The following is a 14,108-nucleotide window of genomic DNA, read 5'->3' as shown; positions in this document are numbered from 1 at the left end:
GGTATCAAGGGAAGCCGATGAATAACGCGTTGGCATAGTCCAAGCGGGACAAGATGAGTGCCCGCGCCACCATTTCCTTCGCCGGCTGCGGAAGCATTGGGAAAAACCTCCTCAGTGACTTAGTTGTGCCGAAGCAGACACCCGTAAGTTTATTAATATGTTCAGAAAACCGAAGATCTTCCCCGAATTAGACTCCCAAGTTCTTAACCGGACCACCTTCAGATAGTTGGCGGGGAAGTCCGGAGGCCACAAGGCTTCTGTAAAGAGCGGGGGAAATTGACCATACAGAAGTATCTCCGATTTCCCCTCGTTGCACTTGAGTTTAGCCTGCGCCAGCCATGTAAACACGGCTGCAAGGCAACTCTGGGTAGCCCCCGTGCTCCGATCAAAGCCATTCCAAGTAAATAGCAGCTGGGTGTCCTCAGCATAAGCCATGATTTTGGCACCCAGCTCTTCAGCCAGGGAGATCAACGGAAATGCTCAGCAGATAAGGGTTAAGTCGCTGTAACTGTATTCATACAGTGCTTACTACCCGACAGGGGGTTAAAATGCTTCATGGTGGGTAGCATGCTAGTCCAGGAACGCAGAGTTCTAGATTATTTCAGTGGTTCTTAGGAAACTGTTCCATGCATTTCCTCCAGTTTCATTGTTGCAGATTAAAATAAAAGCAGTCAGGTGAGGGAATAACCCCGATAGAAATTGATGGAGGGAAGGGAAGATAGGCTATTGGAGAGTAGATATCGTTAGACTGCAAGGTTGGATCCTAGCCGATGGTGTACTGTCTCAGTAGAGGTACTGATATTTACATTTGCAGAAGCTAAAACACTGCAAGAGGATGCAAACTTCTATTTTTATAAATCATGACCCCCTAGTCTTATTACCAGGGCCATAACATTTCAGAATGTAGTAGGTTCTAATAAGAACGGTGTTGAATGCCAATCACAGTTATCCTGCTTTTTCCCTTTTTTTCTCTCAAATCAGTAGTTGTCTCTATGTATCATTATAACATTCAATATATCCTGGTTTTAAAGTTTGTGAGTAATCTGTGGTTCTCTTTTTTCCTTTGGCGGTAAATGTCCCTATCATCCAGAGCAACAGGTTTGATCTCCAAGGCTGTCAAGTTGCATTCTTTGAGATAGACTGTAAGAGTCCCGTTTATATTTCTTGGTTTCTTAGTCTGCGTCTAAGATGGATATTTGTCAGGTTAAATGGCTCTGGAATTTTACGCAGGTGGAGATATAAAGTTGTGGACGCTCATAGCAGGCTGAATTTACCGTTTTGCTATATTATGTTCAAACAAGACTTAAGGCAAATTCTTTTATCCAGAAGGAATGTTAATTGTATTCATAGTCTTAGACTGTTGAGGGTGGTCCTCTCCTGGTACAACAGAGCAGTGAGTGTTTGTAATGACTCTAGCCTTTATAGACACAATATTGAATATGCTACTTACCAGTATGCATCTGTTCTTGGCATGTAGGGCTGCTGACATTCATATCTGTGCATAGATCGCCGCCTAGTGTTGGGTAGAATGATTGCACATTATTGTCCTGAAAGAGTCTTCGAAGTATCACGAGATAGGTGGCTCCTCCCCTGGACTACAGTGCGCATGGGCATCCACTCCATCCTCAGATTGTTTTTCGCCATTGTGGCAAAGATGGAGTGTAACACCGTAAGTGATGACCATGCCAAGAGTAATTCTGAGTGCTGCAGCCGCTACAGGCGCCAGGGAGGAGGGCGGGCGATATGAATGTCAGCAGCCCTACATGCCAAGAACAGATGCATACTGGTAAGTAGCATATTCGGTTCGAGGCATGTGGGCTGCTGAATTCATATCTGTGCATAGAACATACAGCAGTCCCTCCATTAGCGGCGGCCGCCTGTGCCAGTTGCAGCAGTTTGAAAAAGTGTCTTTAGAACAGCCTGCCCTACAGTTCCCTGCTGTTTGGAGTGCACATCTACGCAGTAGTGTTTTGTAAATGTGTGTGTGGTAGACCGTTTGGCTGCTCTACATTTGTCTTCTAAAGGAATATTGCCAAGGAAAGCCATGGAGGCCCCCAACTTTCGGGTGGAGTGGGCTCTCGGGGGAACCGTTAATGTGCGCTTGGCCTTTTGATAGCAAATCTGAAAGCAATTAACGATCCACCTGGCTATACCTGCTTTGGAAATGGGGTTGCCTTTGTATTGTGGCGAAAAGGCAACAAACAGTTGTTTTGTTTTCCTAAAATCTTTTGTCCTATCTATGTAGTACATTAGAGCTCTTTTGATGTCTGGTGTGTGGAGCATTCTCTCTGCCACTGACTCAGGATTCTGGAAGAACACTGGCAGTTCTATAGTTTGATTGATATGGAACTGTGAAACCATTTTAGGCAGAAACTTAGGGTTAGTGCGGAGTACCACCCTGTTGGAGTGAATCTGTATGAATGGCTCCTGGATAGTTAGTGCCTGAAGTTCACTAACTCATCGTAGCGATGTGATTGCTATCAGGAAAGCCACTTTCCACGTCAGGAATTGAATCTCGCATGAGTGGAGAGGCTCAAAAGGTGGACCCATCAGCCTGGTGAGGACCTCGTTTAGGTTCCATACAGGCGCTGGTGGGTGTCTGGGAGGAATAACTTGTTTGAGTCCCTCTAGAAAGGCTTTGATGGCAGGCACTCTGAAAAGCGAGAGGTGCTGCCTGTTCTGGAGATAAGCTGCTATTGCGGACAAATGTATACAAATGGAAGCATAGGCCAGATTGCATTTGTATAGATGTAACAGATAACAAATGATGTTGTGAGTAGATGCATCTAGCGGGTTGATGTTGTGGCTGGCACAATAAATGACAAACCGCTTCCATTTTGCCGCATAGCATGCTCTAGTGGTGGGCTTCCTTGCCACCCTTATGATATCCATACAGTCAGGAGGCAAGTTGAGGTAGCCAAATTCTAAGAACTCAGGAGCCAGATCGCCAGGTTGAGCTGTTGCGGATCTGGATGCTGAATGTCGCCATGGCTCTGCGTCAAAAGCCTGGGTGTGAGGTGCAGCCTTTGATGCGGTACCACGGAGAGCTCTAGAAACGTGGTGTACCATGGTTGGCCTGCCCACGTTGGAGCGACCAGGATGAGAGTCATCGAGTGTTGCTTCAGCTTGCGTGCCACCAGCGGTATTAGAGGTGCTGGGGGAAAAGCGTATGCAAATATGCCTGACCAGTTCATCCATATCGCATTTCCCTGCGACTGTGGGTGTAGGAACCTGGCAGCAAAGCTTTGGCATTTGGCGTTTTCCTTTGTGGCTAACAGGTCTATCTCTGGATGACCCCACTGCTGGAAGTACGGCTGGAGTACTGATGGATGTATCTCTCACTCATGCATTTGGTGGCTGTACCTGCTGAGCAGGTCCGCCATCTGATTGTCCTTGCCCGGGAGGTGTTCCGCCATGAGGAAGATGTTCCTCTGGATGGCCCACTTCCACATGCTCTGAGCCAGATGAGACAACTGTGGAGAGTGTGTACCTCCCTGCTTCTGTATGTAGTACATGGCAGTCATGTTGTCCGTCCGGATCAACACAACCTTGTTGCACAGATGTACCTTGAATGCTTTCATCGCCATGAAGATAGCCATCAGTTCTAGAAGGTTGATTAGCATCTTCCTCTGCTGTGCTGTCCATAGTCCCTGCACTGTGTAGTGGAGTACATGAGCTCCCCATCCCTGGAGACATGCGTCCGTCGCCAGAATAATCTGTGGCACAGGCTCCTGGAACGGTCTGCCCCTGCAAAGGTTTTGTGGATTCCACCAATGCAGAGAGTTGTATGCGCGACCGTTCACCAACACTAGGTCTTTCAACTGTCCGTGAGCCTGATTCCACTGACGTGCTAAGCACTCCTGAAGCGGACGCATGTGTAGTCTCGCGTGCGGGACTATGAAGATGCAGGAGGCTATCATGCCTATCAACTGCATGAACACTCGTGCTGGAAGCGAGTGTTGTGGTTTGAATTGTTGTATCAGCAATTGCATGCTGTTGATCCTCACTGAATTTGGCTGTGCTTGGGCTACCAGAGTATCTATTGTCGCGCCCAGATACTGCCGTACGTGGGCGGGCTGAAGGTGGGACTTTGGATAATTCAGTGAAAACCCCAGATCGTGAAGAAGGTGAATGGTGTGGGACATGTGGGCGGCACACTGCTGGGCCGACTTTGCCTGGATAAGCCAGTCGTCCAGATAAGGGTAGACGTGAACGCTGTGTCTCCGTAGGTGTGCAGCCACTGTCGCCAGGCACTTAGTAAACACTCTGGGCGCCGTCGTCACTTCGAAAGGGAGGACCTTGAACTGATAATGCTGATCCTGAATGGTGAACCTGAGGTATTTTCTGTGTGACGTGTGTAGCGGTATATGGAAATATGCATCCTTCAGATCTAATGTTGCAAGGAAATCTCCCTGACTGAGTAACGGTAGAACCTGCTGTAATGTGAGCATGTGAAAGTGTTGTGATAGAATGTACTGGTTTAGGGGCCTGAGGTCCAGTATGGGTCTGAGGGACCCGTCTTTTTTTGGGATCAAGAAGTACAGCGAGTACACTCCTGTACCTTTTTCTTCCACAGGCACGAGCTCTATGGCTCCTTTTTGCAGCATGACGACTACCTCCTGCTGCAATAATTGCAAATGCTCTGTGGACATAGGACGGTGTCTTGGGGCTATGTTGGGTGGAGGGGATGTTAACTCCAGACAATAACCGTACTGGATAAGCTGCCTCACCCACCTGTCTGTAGTGATGGATTTCCAGACCGGCAGGAATTGTTGGTATGGTCGGGGGCAGTGACAAGACGTCACTGTTTGTTAGTGGCGGAGGATTGGGAGTTGTTGTTTCCACAACCTCTGCCCTTGGTGCGGTTTCCACAATAGCCACCCCTACTCTGTTTGGTGAAGGTGGTCTGCGTGCCTCCTTTACTGTATTGTGTCTGCTGGGACAGCTGGCCTCTGGAAGTTCCTCTATTGTTGGAGCTTCGAAAGGAACCACCCCTGAAATGCTGCGACTGGAGAGCCCCCATAGACTTTGCAGTCTCAGTTTCCTTTTTGATTTTTTCCAAGGTGGTGTCCACCTCTGGGCCAAATAAGTGATCAGGGTTAACAGGCTGATTTAGTCTGGTGGCTTGTAACTCAGGCTTGAAACCGGAGATTCTCAGCCAGGCATGTCGCCGTAACATCACACTTGTATTAATTTCCCTGGCTGCGGTGTCTGCTGTGTCCAGCGCACACTTGATAGATGCGTTTGATATAAGTTTCCCTTCTTGTATCAGCATCTCTGCTGCCTCCTTATACTCATCTGGCAAGTGTTGTAACAGGGTTTCAAGTGTATCATAATGAGCCCTGTCATATCTGGCTAAGAGTGCCTGTGTGCTGGAGATGCGCCAGATATTGTCCGCTTGAGCCGCCACCCTTTTCCCTGATGCTTCTAGCACTTTAGATTCTTTGTCAGGGGGAGGAGCATCACCCGTTGTTTGCGAGTTCGCCCTCTTCCAGGCATTGGAAACAACCAGAGAGTCCAACGGCAACTGTCCCTTGATATACGTAGGGTCCCAAGGTGCCGGTTTGTATTTCTTCTCAATTCTGGGGTTTATCACCCTTGCCCTTGTGGTCTCCTTAAAAATGTCTCCAGCATGTTTTAGGACACCCTTTAGCATTGGCAGAGTCTTGACAGTTCTCTCTGAGGTTGAGAAGGTGTCAAACAAAAAATCCTCTTCAACAGGGTCAGCATGGAGCTGGACATCATGATTTTTTGCTGCCCTTTCAATAAGTGCATTAAACGCAGCCGTGTCTTCAGTAGGCGAGGTTTTAACAGCATAGACATGACTGCCTGGGGCAGTTTGTGGATCTCCTGGGTCAGCAGCGTCTGTCCAGGGTTCAGTGTGATCTGCAGGATCAGTGTCTACAGGATAGCTGTACCCCTCATTGCCACCCTCCCCTGCCTCCACATCTGAGTATGTGGGTGAGATAGGGGCAGTGTCTTGTCCATGTGGTGTTATAGGTTCAAAGAGAAGAGGTGACGTAGCAGAATCCCTCTTTTTCTTTAATGGAATTTTATATGACTCTATAGACTGTTAAGGGGCGATCTTTCGCTTGAAAATAGAAAGTCTACCCGTCTCGGCGTCGATGAATTGCCTCGACTGATCTTCAGGCGGAGGCTGTTGATGCTTGGTGGCCACCTCCGCAGTTGTAGGCTTCGGCCCCACGGACACCTTCTTGGTCGCTTCGACGGCCGTCCTAGGGGCGAAGGCCTTAGGCACCACCTTCGGCGGCAGTGTGAACTGGATGGGTGCCGACGATTTTGGAGGTTTACTGACCGGCTTCGGGGGTGGAGTAGCCTTTGGTCCGACAGTATTAGCCTTCTCTTAAATGCATTTCAGCGAGTCCGACACCTGCTTTGAAAAGGAGGCGGATGGCTGTGTTGACTCGACTGGTTTCTTCGAGCCACCACCGGATGTGGACTCGAGGCCTGTACTGCTTTTAGCTTTGTCGGGTCGACGCTTAGGATTGAGAACCTTCTGAGTTCCGAGTCCCTTGACTGTGTCGACGGCCTTCGGCGCAGACTTCTTCGAGTCGACGTCCTTGACCAGTTTCTTCGGTGCCCCGGTCTTCGGCTCGACACCCTTTAGCGACCTCACCGGGTGGATAACACTCTTCTGCTTTGTTGGTGACGATGGTTCAGAGGTCTTCGAACCGACCAAAGCGATACGCACTTTTGGTTTCGAATTAGCGTCCAGCACTTTCGGTTGTGTAGACACCGATGCTTTCGGTTTCGATTTCGATCGGTCAACCGATGGCTTGTTAGAAATGTCCGTAGCCGGGCCTAGAGGCGACGCTGTAGAACCAAGTGTACGAGCTTGGGTAAGGCCATGTGGCGATCCCTCGACCTGAGCCTTATCGAGTGTTTTGGTTACGGCCCCCGTACCAACGGCTGGTCCTAGCTCCTCGCTTGAGCTATCTTCCACGGCCGCAAAGGCCTCATCGTCGTCTCCTACCTCGTCGACGACGTCTTCATTATCGACCATTTCTACATCTGCGTCGTAACTGGAGTCTATCTCTGATGCAGGATCAGACAGGTTCTCTTGAACTTCCTGCTCGACTCCCTCATCTTCCTCGGCCTCGAAGATGTTCACCGGGTCAGGTGCCGTCTGCTGGGCTTCCTTCCGCACAGTGCGTCGAAGGCGAATCGTCTTCTTGGAGCGGATCCGAGAACAAGCCACACAGCTGGCTTCATCGTGATCCGGAGACAGGCACTTGTTGCACACCGGGTGGACATCGATGTGAGGATACTTGGAGTTGCAAACGGGACATCTCTTGAACGGGCTCCGTTCCATGATGGATCATCGATAAGGCCTCTGGCGTCGACTGGGCCTTCAGTGTCGAAAAGCCACACGGCTCCTCTTGATGTCCGGCTCGGGGACAGAGCTGGAACAAGTACTGGTACCGATCGCAAAGACAATACCGACGATAACTAAAGGCCTTTTGGCCAAAGAGAAAGTTTATTATCGATTCCGAACTTGAGTTAACAATTAGACATCCGAACCCAATGGCGGAAAAAAACAATCTGAGGATGGAGTGGATGCCCATGCGCACTGTAGTCCAGGGGAGGAGCCACCTATCTCGTGATACTTCGAAGACTCTTCCAGGACAACAATGTGCAATCATCCGGACCCAACACCAGGAGGCGATCTATGCACAGATATGAATTCTGCAGCCCACATGCCTCGAACCCGGGTTTTCCCTGGTAATCTAAATTAGAGATAATTGTCCTGGCTCTTGTCTTTGCTAGGAGGTAATATCATAAATTGGCAGGCTATAAGCAGAAATAGTGTCATAAATAGTTTTCTTTTTAAGACCGCGCAAGTCTGGAGTATAGGTTTCTTGTCCACACACTCGCTGCAGGGCACTAAATAGACCACTACACCTGACACCATTTATAAGCCGATGCTTCTGCCACTAGAAGCTATGCTCATTCATTATCAAGCCACTATGTTCTCATAAAATTATTGTTCTGCATGTGAGTCATCGCTCGATTGTTACTGCGATCCAACAACCCAGAAACCTCTTCATAAGGGAAAAACAAACAGGCATAATGTTTGCAGCAAGCATCAAGCAAAAAAGTGAAACAAAGAAGCATCCGATGTCACAGTATAATTTTTTCAATGAAAGGAGGTGGCATCAAAGTGCCATCTACATGGAACCAACATATTATCATTCTCCAATGTGCAAGTTATTAGGCACATATCCACATCAATTTATTTTCCAAATTCAATTCCACACGTCTTGCTCAATGAATGACTAAGCAATATTCAGGATGTTTATGCGAGTTCTCTAGTATTGTGCAATCATTAAAAAGAAGAGTGGAATAATGCCGTTCCCTTGAGCATTCAACAGTCAAGTACTAGAACTTACAATTAGGAAATCCTTGTAGGATTTCTTCAATGGCTTGCTCTTTACAAACCTCCAAGCCAATCAAGAGGAGATGAGATTTTTAATTTGGTGCTACAAGATGCTAAATGTGTTACCTACTCATGCATAGTTCTTACTACTTGTACCTCATCACATCCCGAAGTCTATCAGGCATCTCAAGTTCAAAACCGGAAAATAGGCAGCTTGATATCTCTTTTAGGGCATTAACTTGAGCTGTTCAACCACATTTAAAAGTGAGCTTCAAGGTCACAAACACTAGAACATGTCTCAGTTTTGCCTACGTGTCACATGACGGCACAATGATAAACTGGTACCAATGCTTCAAACAACTGTTTTTACGCCTATGAATCATAGTTATGTAATGTGTGAATTGGAGCAACTAGAGACAATAGCAGATGCATTTTCTCCAGCAGAGTTTGCCCATCAGTTGAACAGACACTTTTTAAAATAATATGTCAAGCTACTTACCCTTTGGTCGTGCCATGGAAGTTGTTGTGGTCCTCTAACACTGCCTGTTCTAAAACTGACATCACATGGTAACCTTCCAAGAAAAGACAGTCAGGGTCTTCACTCTGGCCTGGTACTGTTCCCAGTGGGAACTCCTCCCACTTCACATTCTCTACAATACACAATATAGACGAGGGTTACAACAAATTCTTAAAGGCACATGAAACTTCAAATATGAATCAGAAAATGAAAAGTTACAATAATATTAGAAACGTTAAGATTTTTTTGTGGTTCTTCCAGCATTTGTTGAAACACCATCCTCAGCGTTGTCTCTACTGCCAAGAGAGGCAGGAACAAAATGTTACAACTTCCAGAGCTTGAGCAATAAACCCAGCTTCACCAACTCGATTAGAGCTGTTCTGAATCCAAAAGAACCCTAAAGCCTTTTTTCCTAAGCAACGCCAAACACAGAACAGCCAAAGTCAACTATCACACTGCTCACAGAATACTCAATTTAGGAGAACGTTTACAATAAAAGATACGTCGTATTGTCAGATATTATGCCTATGAGACGCCACACACAAATACAATATAACACATAAGAAAGGACATCTGACCAACATCCAATACAATACAGGCATATACCACCATCGATCATGCTAATGCCAAGAACACTCACTATTCTAGGGTAACATGAGATGGCTGTCAGAAACTGTACATCAAACAAGGCCAAGAAGAAAAAGGTCGCTTACCTGTAATTAAATTTGTCAAGCTTTGGTACATTGCATCAGTTCACATGTTTGATATCATTACACATCGCCAAACTGGGAGTCCCAGGTTAAGCAGTTAGCAGCAATAACACCAACAAGCATTTGCAATGCAATGGTCTCGGCATCATTAAAGGTAGAGCTATTGGCATTGCTCATGACATTTTTTTTTCTTTAAATCAAAAATAAATGGCATTGTCATTAACATTGCCAATACACAGCACTCTGCACTCAACAGCACGCAATGCTCTGCACACTCACTCTGCACTCACTGCTCTGCACACTCACTCTGCACTCACTGCTCTGCACACTCACTCTGCACTCACTGCTCTGCACTCACTACTCTGCACTCACTACTCTGCACTCACTACTCTGCACTCACTACTCTGCACTCACTACTCTGCACTCACTACTCTGCACTCACTACTCTGCACTCACTACTCTGCACTCACTACTCTGCACTCACAACTCTGCACTCACAACTCTGCACTCACAACTCTGCACTCACAACTCTGCACTCACAACTCTGCACTCACAACTCTGCACTCACAACTCTGCACTCACAACTCTGCACTCACAACTCTGCACTCACAACTCTGCACTCACAACTCTGCACTCACAACTCTGCACTCACAACTCTGCACTCACAACTCTGCACTCACAACTCTGCACTCACAACTCTGCACTCACAACTCTGCACTCACAACTCTGCACTCACAACTCTGCACTCACAACTCTGCACTCACTACTCTGCACTCACTACTCTGCACTCACTACTCTGCACTCACTACTCTGCACTCACTACTCTGCACTCACTACTCTGCACTCACTACTCTGCACTCACTACTCTGCACTCACTACTCTGCACTCACTACTCTGCACTCACTACTCTGCACTCACTACTCTGCACTCACTACTCTGCACTCACTACTCTGCACTCACTACTCTGCACTCACTACTCTGCACTCACTACTCTGCACTCACTACTCTGCACTCACTACTCTGCACTCACTACTCTGCACTCACTACTCTGCACTCACTACTCTGCACTCACTACTCTGCACTCACTACTCTGCACTCACTACTCTGCACTCACTACTCTGCACTCACTACTCTGCACTCACTACTCTGCACTCACTACTCTGCACTCACTACTCTGCACTCACTACTCTGCACTCACTACTCTGCACTCACTACTCTGCACTCACTACTCTGCACTCACTACTCTGCACTCACTACTCTGCACTCACTACTCTGCACTCACTACTCTGCACTCACTACTCTGCACTCTGCACTCACTACTCTGCACTCTGCACTCACTACTCTGCACTCACTACTCTGCACTCACTACTCTGCACTCACTACTCTGCACTCACTACTCTGCACTCACTACTCTGCACTCACTACTCTGCACTCACTACTCTGCACTCACTACTCTGCACTCTGCACTCACTACTCTGCACTCACTACTCTGCACTCACTACTCTGCACTCACTACTCTGCACTCACTACTCTGCACTCACTACTCTGCACTCACTACTCTGCACTCACTACTCTGCACTCACTACTCTGCACTCACTACTCTGCACTCACTACTCTGCACTCACTACTCTGCACTCACTACTCTGCACTCACTACTCTGCACTCACTACTCTGCACTCACTACTCTGCACTCACTACTCTGCACTCACTACTCTGCACTCACTACTCTGCACTCACTACTCTGCACTCACTACTCTGCACTCACTACTCTGCACTCACTACTCTGCACTCACTACTCTGCACTCACTACTCTGCACTCACTACTCTGCACTCACTACTCTGCACTCACTACTCTGCACTCACTACACTGCACTCACTACTCTGCACTCACTACTCTGCACTCACTACTCTGCACTCTGCACTCACTACTCTGCACTCACTACTCTGCACTCACTACACTGAGCGGCGTTGGGTAACATCAACCGCCGTATCCTACTCAAAATGTTGTAATGTGTTGTTGGCATAAATATAATTGCACTCAACCTGGTTTGCCGCTTTCATATCAAAGTGATCCCATTAGGGCAAACTGGGATCTTTTGTGTCTTTGTTCATAAACATCACCTGCAGTGTCACTCAAGGCTTGGCGTTGTTGCCAGCGCTTTTCAGTATCTACATGGTATCCTCTCACTAAGATTCTAGATTGCTATGAAACAGCCAAAACGTGTGCTGACTTCTCACAACTCGACCTCAAGATAGACAGGAGTTCTTGCAACCAATATAGGTTGTTCCTTTGCCTCTCCCATGTTCACCAGTTGATGCTGAAAAACTGATTTTACTTGAATGATGACAAAACTGAGATCCTCCTCATGGACTTGGCCAAACCTCATCATCACCCTTTCGTTTGGTCAGCGCCCCTTGGCTCTCCTCCATAGCGTAAGTCCAGTACTCACAACCTTGGTGTTCTGTTTGCCAGTAAGCACAAACTCCTACCTTAAATAAATGTTTAACCAGATCCGCCTTTAATTATCTTTGATTGCTGTGATGGTTTTTCCCCTTCTCTATTTACCTCAAAAAATTGCTTTTATTCTTCCCACTGTAAATTTCTAGCTTGACTGTAGGAGCAGCTTGTGCATAGACCTGCATAATAATTATGTCCCTAATCTCCATAGAGTTCATACTCCATTCATCCTGGCTTATTTTTGTCCTGAATTGCCATGACCATGTCATGCCTAACCTGAAAGCCCTGCAGTAGCTGCTCGTAAATGGACAGAGTAAGTGCTCTGCTTCATCCACAAAGCCTCACACTAGAAGACTCCTAGCCACCTGTCAAAGACTTGTGTCCTATACCATCACCCCAGAAGTCTAAGATTTGCGAACCAAAAATTACTCATGATCTATCTGTTCAGGGTACAGTGTTCTGTTGCCCCCCTGCACCCTCCCAGCTAGGCTTTCACTATTTAAATATCAATGCCTTCATTTATGAGTCAGTTTTCTATAAGAGTATCTTACCTGCTGTAGTGATTTGTTTGTTCCAAGTTGGCAGCCTGCCCCAAGCCTCCTCGCCCCCTAAAAGAATCACACAATGATTTTCGCTCGCTTGGTTCTGCATCTAGATATGTGCGTCACAACCGGCTCATCAGTGGCGCGTGGTCCTTTTCAATGAAGTGGATTGTGGCTGACCAGCCATGTTTAGACATGACTTTTGCAGCTTTACCACAATAATGTGTCAATATATAACGCTGAGCACTAACTGGAGAGACGTGCATGTATGGGAACTCAGACAAACTGGCGGCAGATTTGGGTTCAAACTTAAGGACTAGAGGACAAATGCAGTTTCTGGAAAGTCTCTCGTATTTCCTCAGAATACATACAATTATCAGATTTCTGCCTCTGGCCTTTGCAGCCTTTTGCACTTGCTAGAGTGTTTCAAGGGACATACACATAAACTAGGAGGCAAAGTGGATGCTGGAGGGTCATGGTGACCTCGGACAAATCCATTATGCAGACTGTGGTGTCTGTTCTGTGGGACCTGATACTCTTCAGGTAGCAGAAATTACAACACTTTCCAGCACCTAATGAAAGGGTCTGATATACATGCACTAAATGTACAACTAATCCTTCTGATATATTACATTGATGGTGTTTACATCACATATGTTAATATGTGTAGTTTGTGAAGTGTAACAATACTTTCTAGTATTGAATGTACTGTTGTAGTAGGTACACACAGGGATGCCCCCGGAATGCCGCCGCGGCCGCCCCGGAAGTCAGGCACGGTCGCCTGTGACGGGGGCGGAGCCACGTTCAGAGCGGAAGAGGAGGCAGGCGGAGTCGTTGCGTCTCGCGGCCCGGGGCTCCTGTGAGCGGTGTGGAGCCCCGGGGCCGCGCCAGCAGGAGGTTGGGCGCCGCGTGCTGAGCAGAGTCCCCGACATTGGCCAGGTAAGTTCAAAAAAAGGCTGGGGGGGGGCTTGGTGCACTTGTGTGTGTGTGTGCGTGTATGCTCGTGTGTGTATGTATGTATGCGTGCGACGGTGACGGCGGGGGAGGGAGGGAGGGGGGGCCTCGGTGCACGTGTGTGTGTGTGTGTGCGCGCGTGTGTGTGTGTGTGTCAGGGGGGGTGTCTCTGTATGTATGTGCGTGCGTGCATGGGCGCTTGTGTGTGTGTGTATGCGCATGCGTGTGGGGTGCTTGCGCTTCCCAGGAGACAGCGCCTGGCCACAGCGCGCGTTCCAGTTAGAAATCGCCTGGAAGGATGCGCGTGGCCAGGACTGTCTCCTGGGACTGCTACTCGCTGACATAAGATCTCGGCGGAGACGCGCTTACGCGCATCTTTTAGCCGAGACCTAAAAAACTGTCCGAGATCCCAGAAAACAGTGGCTATTTAGTAACCAAATCACCTCATTAAAAAAATCTGCAACTCCAACCAATGAGGTGAAAGCACAAAATTGTACCGAAAGCACAAGTTACATACCTTTGGTAACGA

The 14,108-nt window shown here is 47.7% G+C and overlaps 1 protein-coding gene across 1 annotated transcript in view; it reads right to left on the bottom strand.

Annotated features, from left to right (window-relative positions):
* Window positions 1–14,108, bottom strand: part of LAS1L (LAS1 like ribosome biogenesis factor) — a 402,245-nt gene that overhangs the window by 117,040 nt on the left and 271,097 nt on the right. Inside the window, exon 12 of the mRNA XM_086918369.1 lies at window positions 8,898–9,048. Within this exon, the coding sequence (XP_086774495.1) occupies window positions 8,898–9,048 (151 nt within the window). The remainder of the gene's footprint in view (window positions 1–8,897; window positions 9,049–14,108) is intronic.

The sequence above is a fragment of the Lissotriton vulgaris genome, chromosome 4_1 (genome assembly GCF_964263255.1).
Source record: "Lissotriton vulgaris chromosome 4_1, aLisVul1.2, whole genome shotgun sequence".
NCBI classification, from domain to species: domain Eukaryota; kingdom Metazoa; phylum Chordata; class Amphibia; order Caudata; family Salamandridae; genus Lissotriton; species Lissotriton vulgaris.
This window is presented reverse-complemented; position numbering and strand designations above follow the sequence as displayed.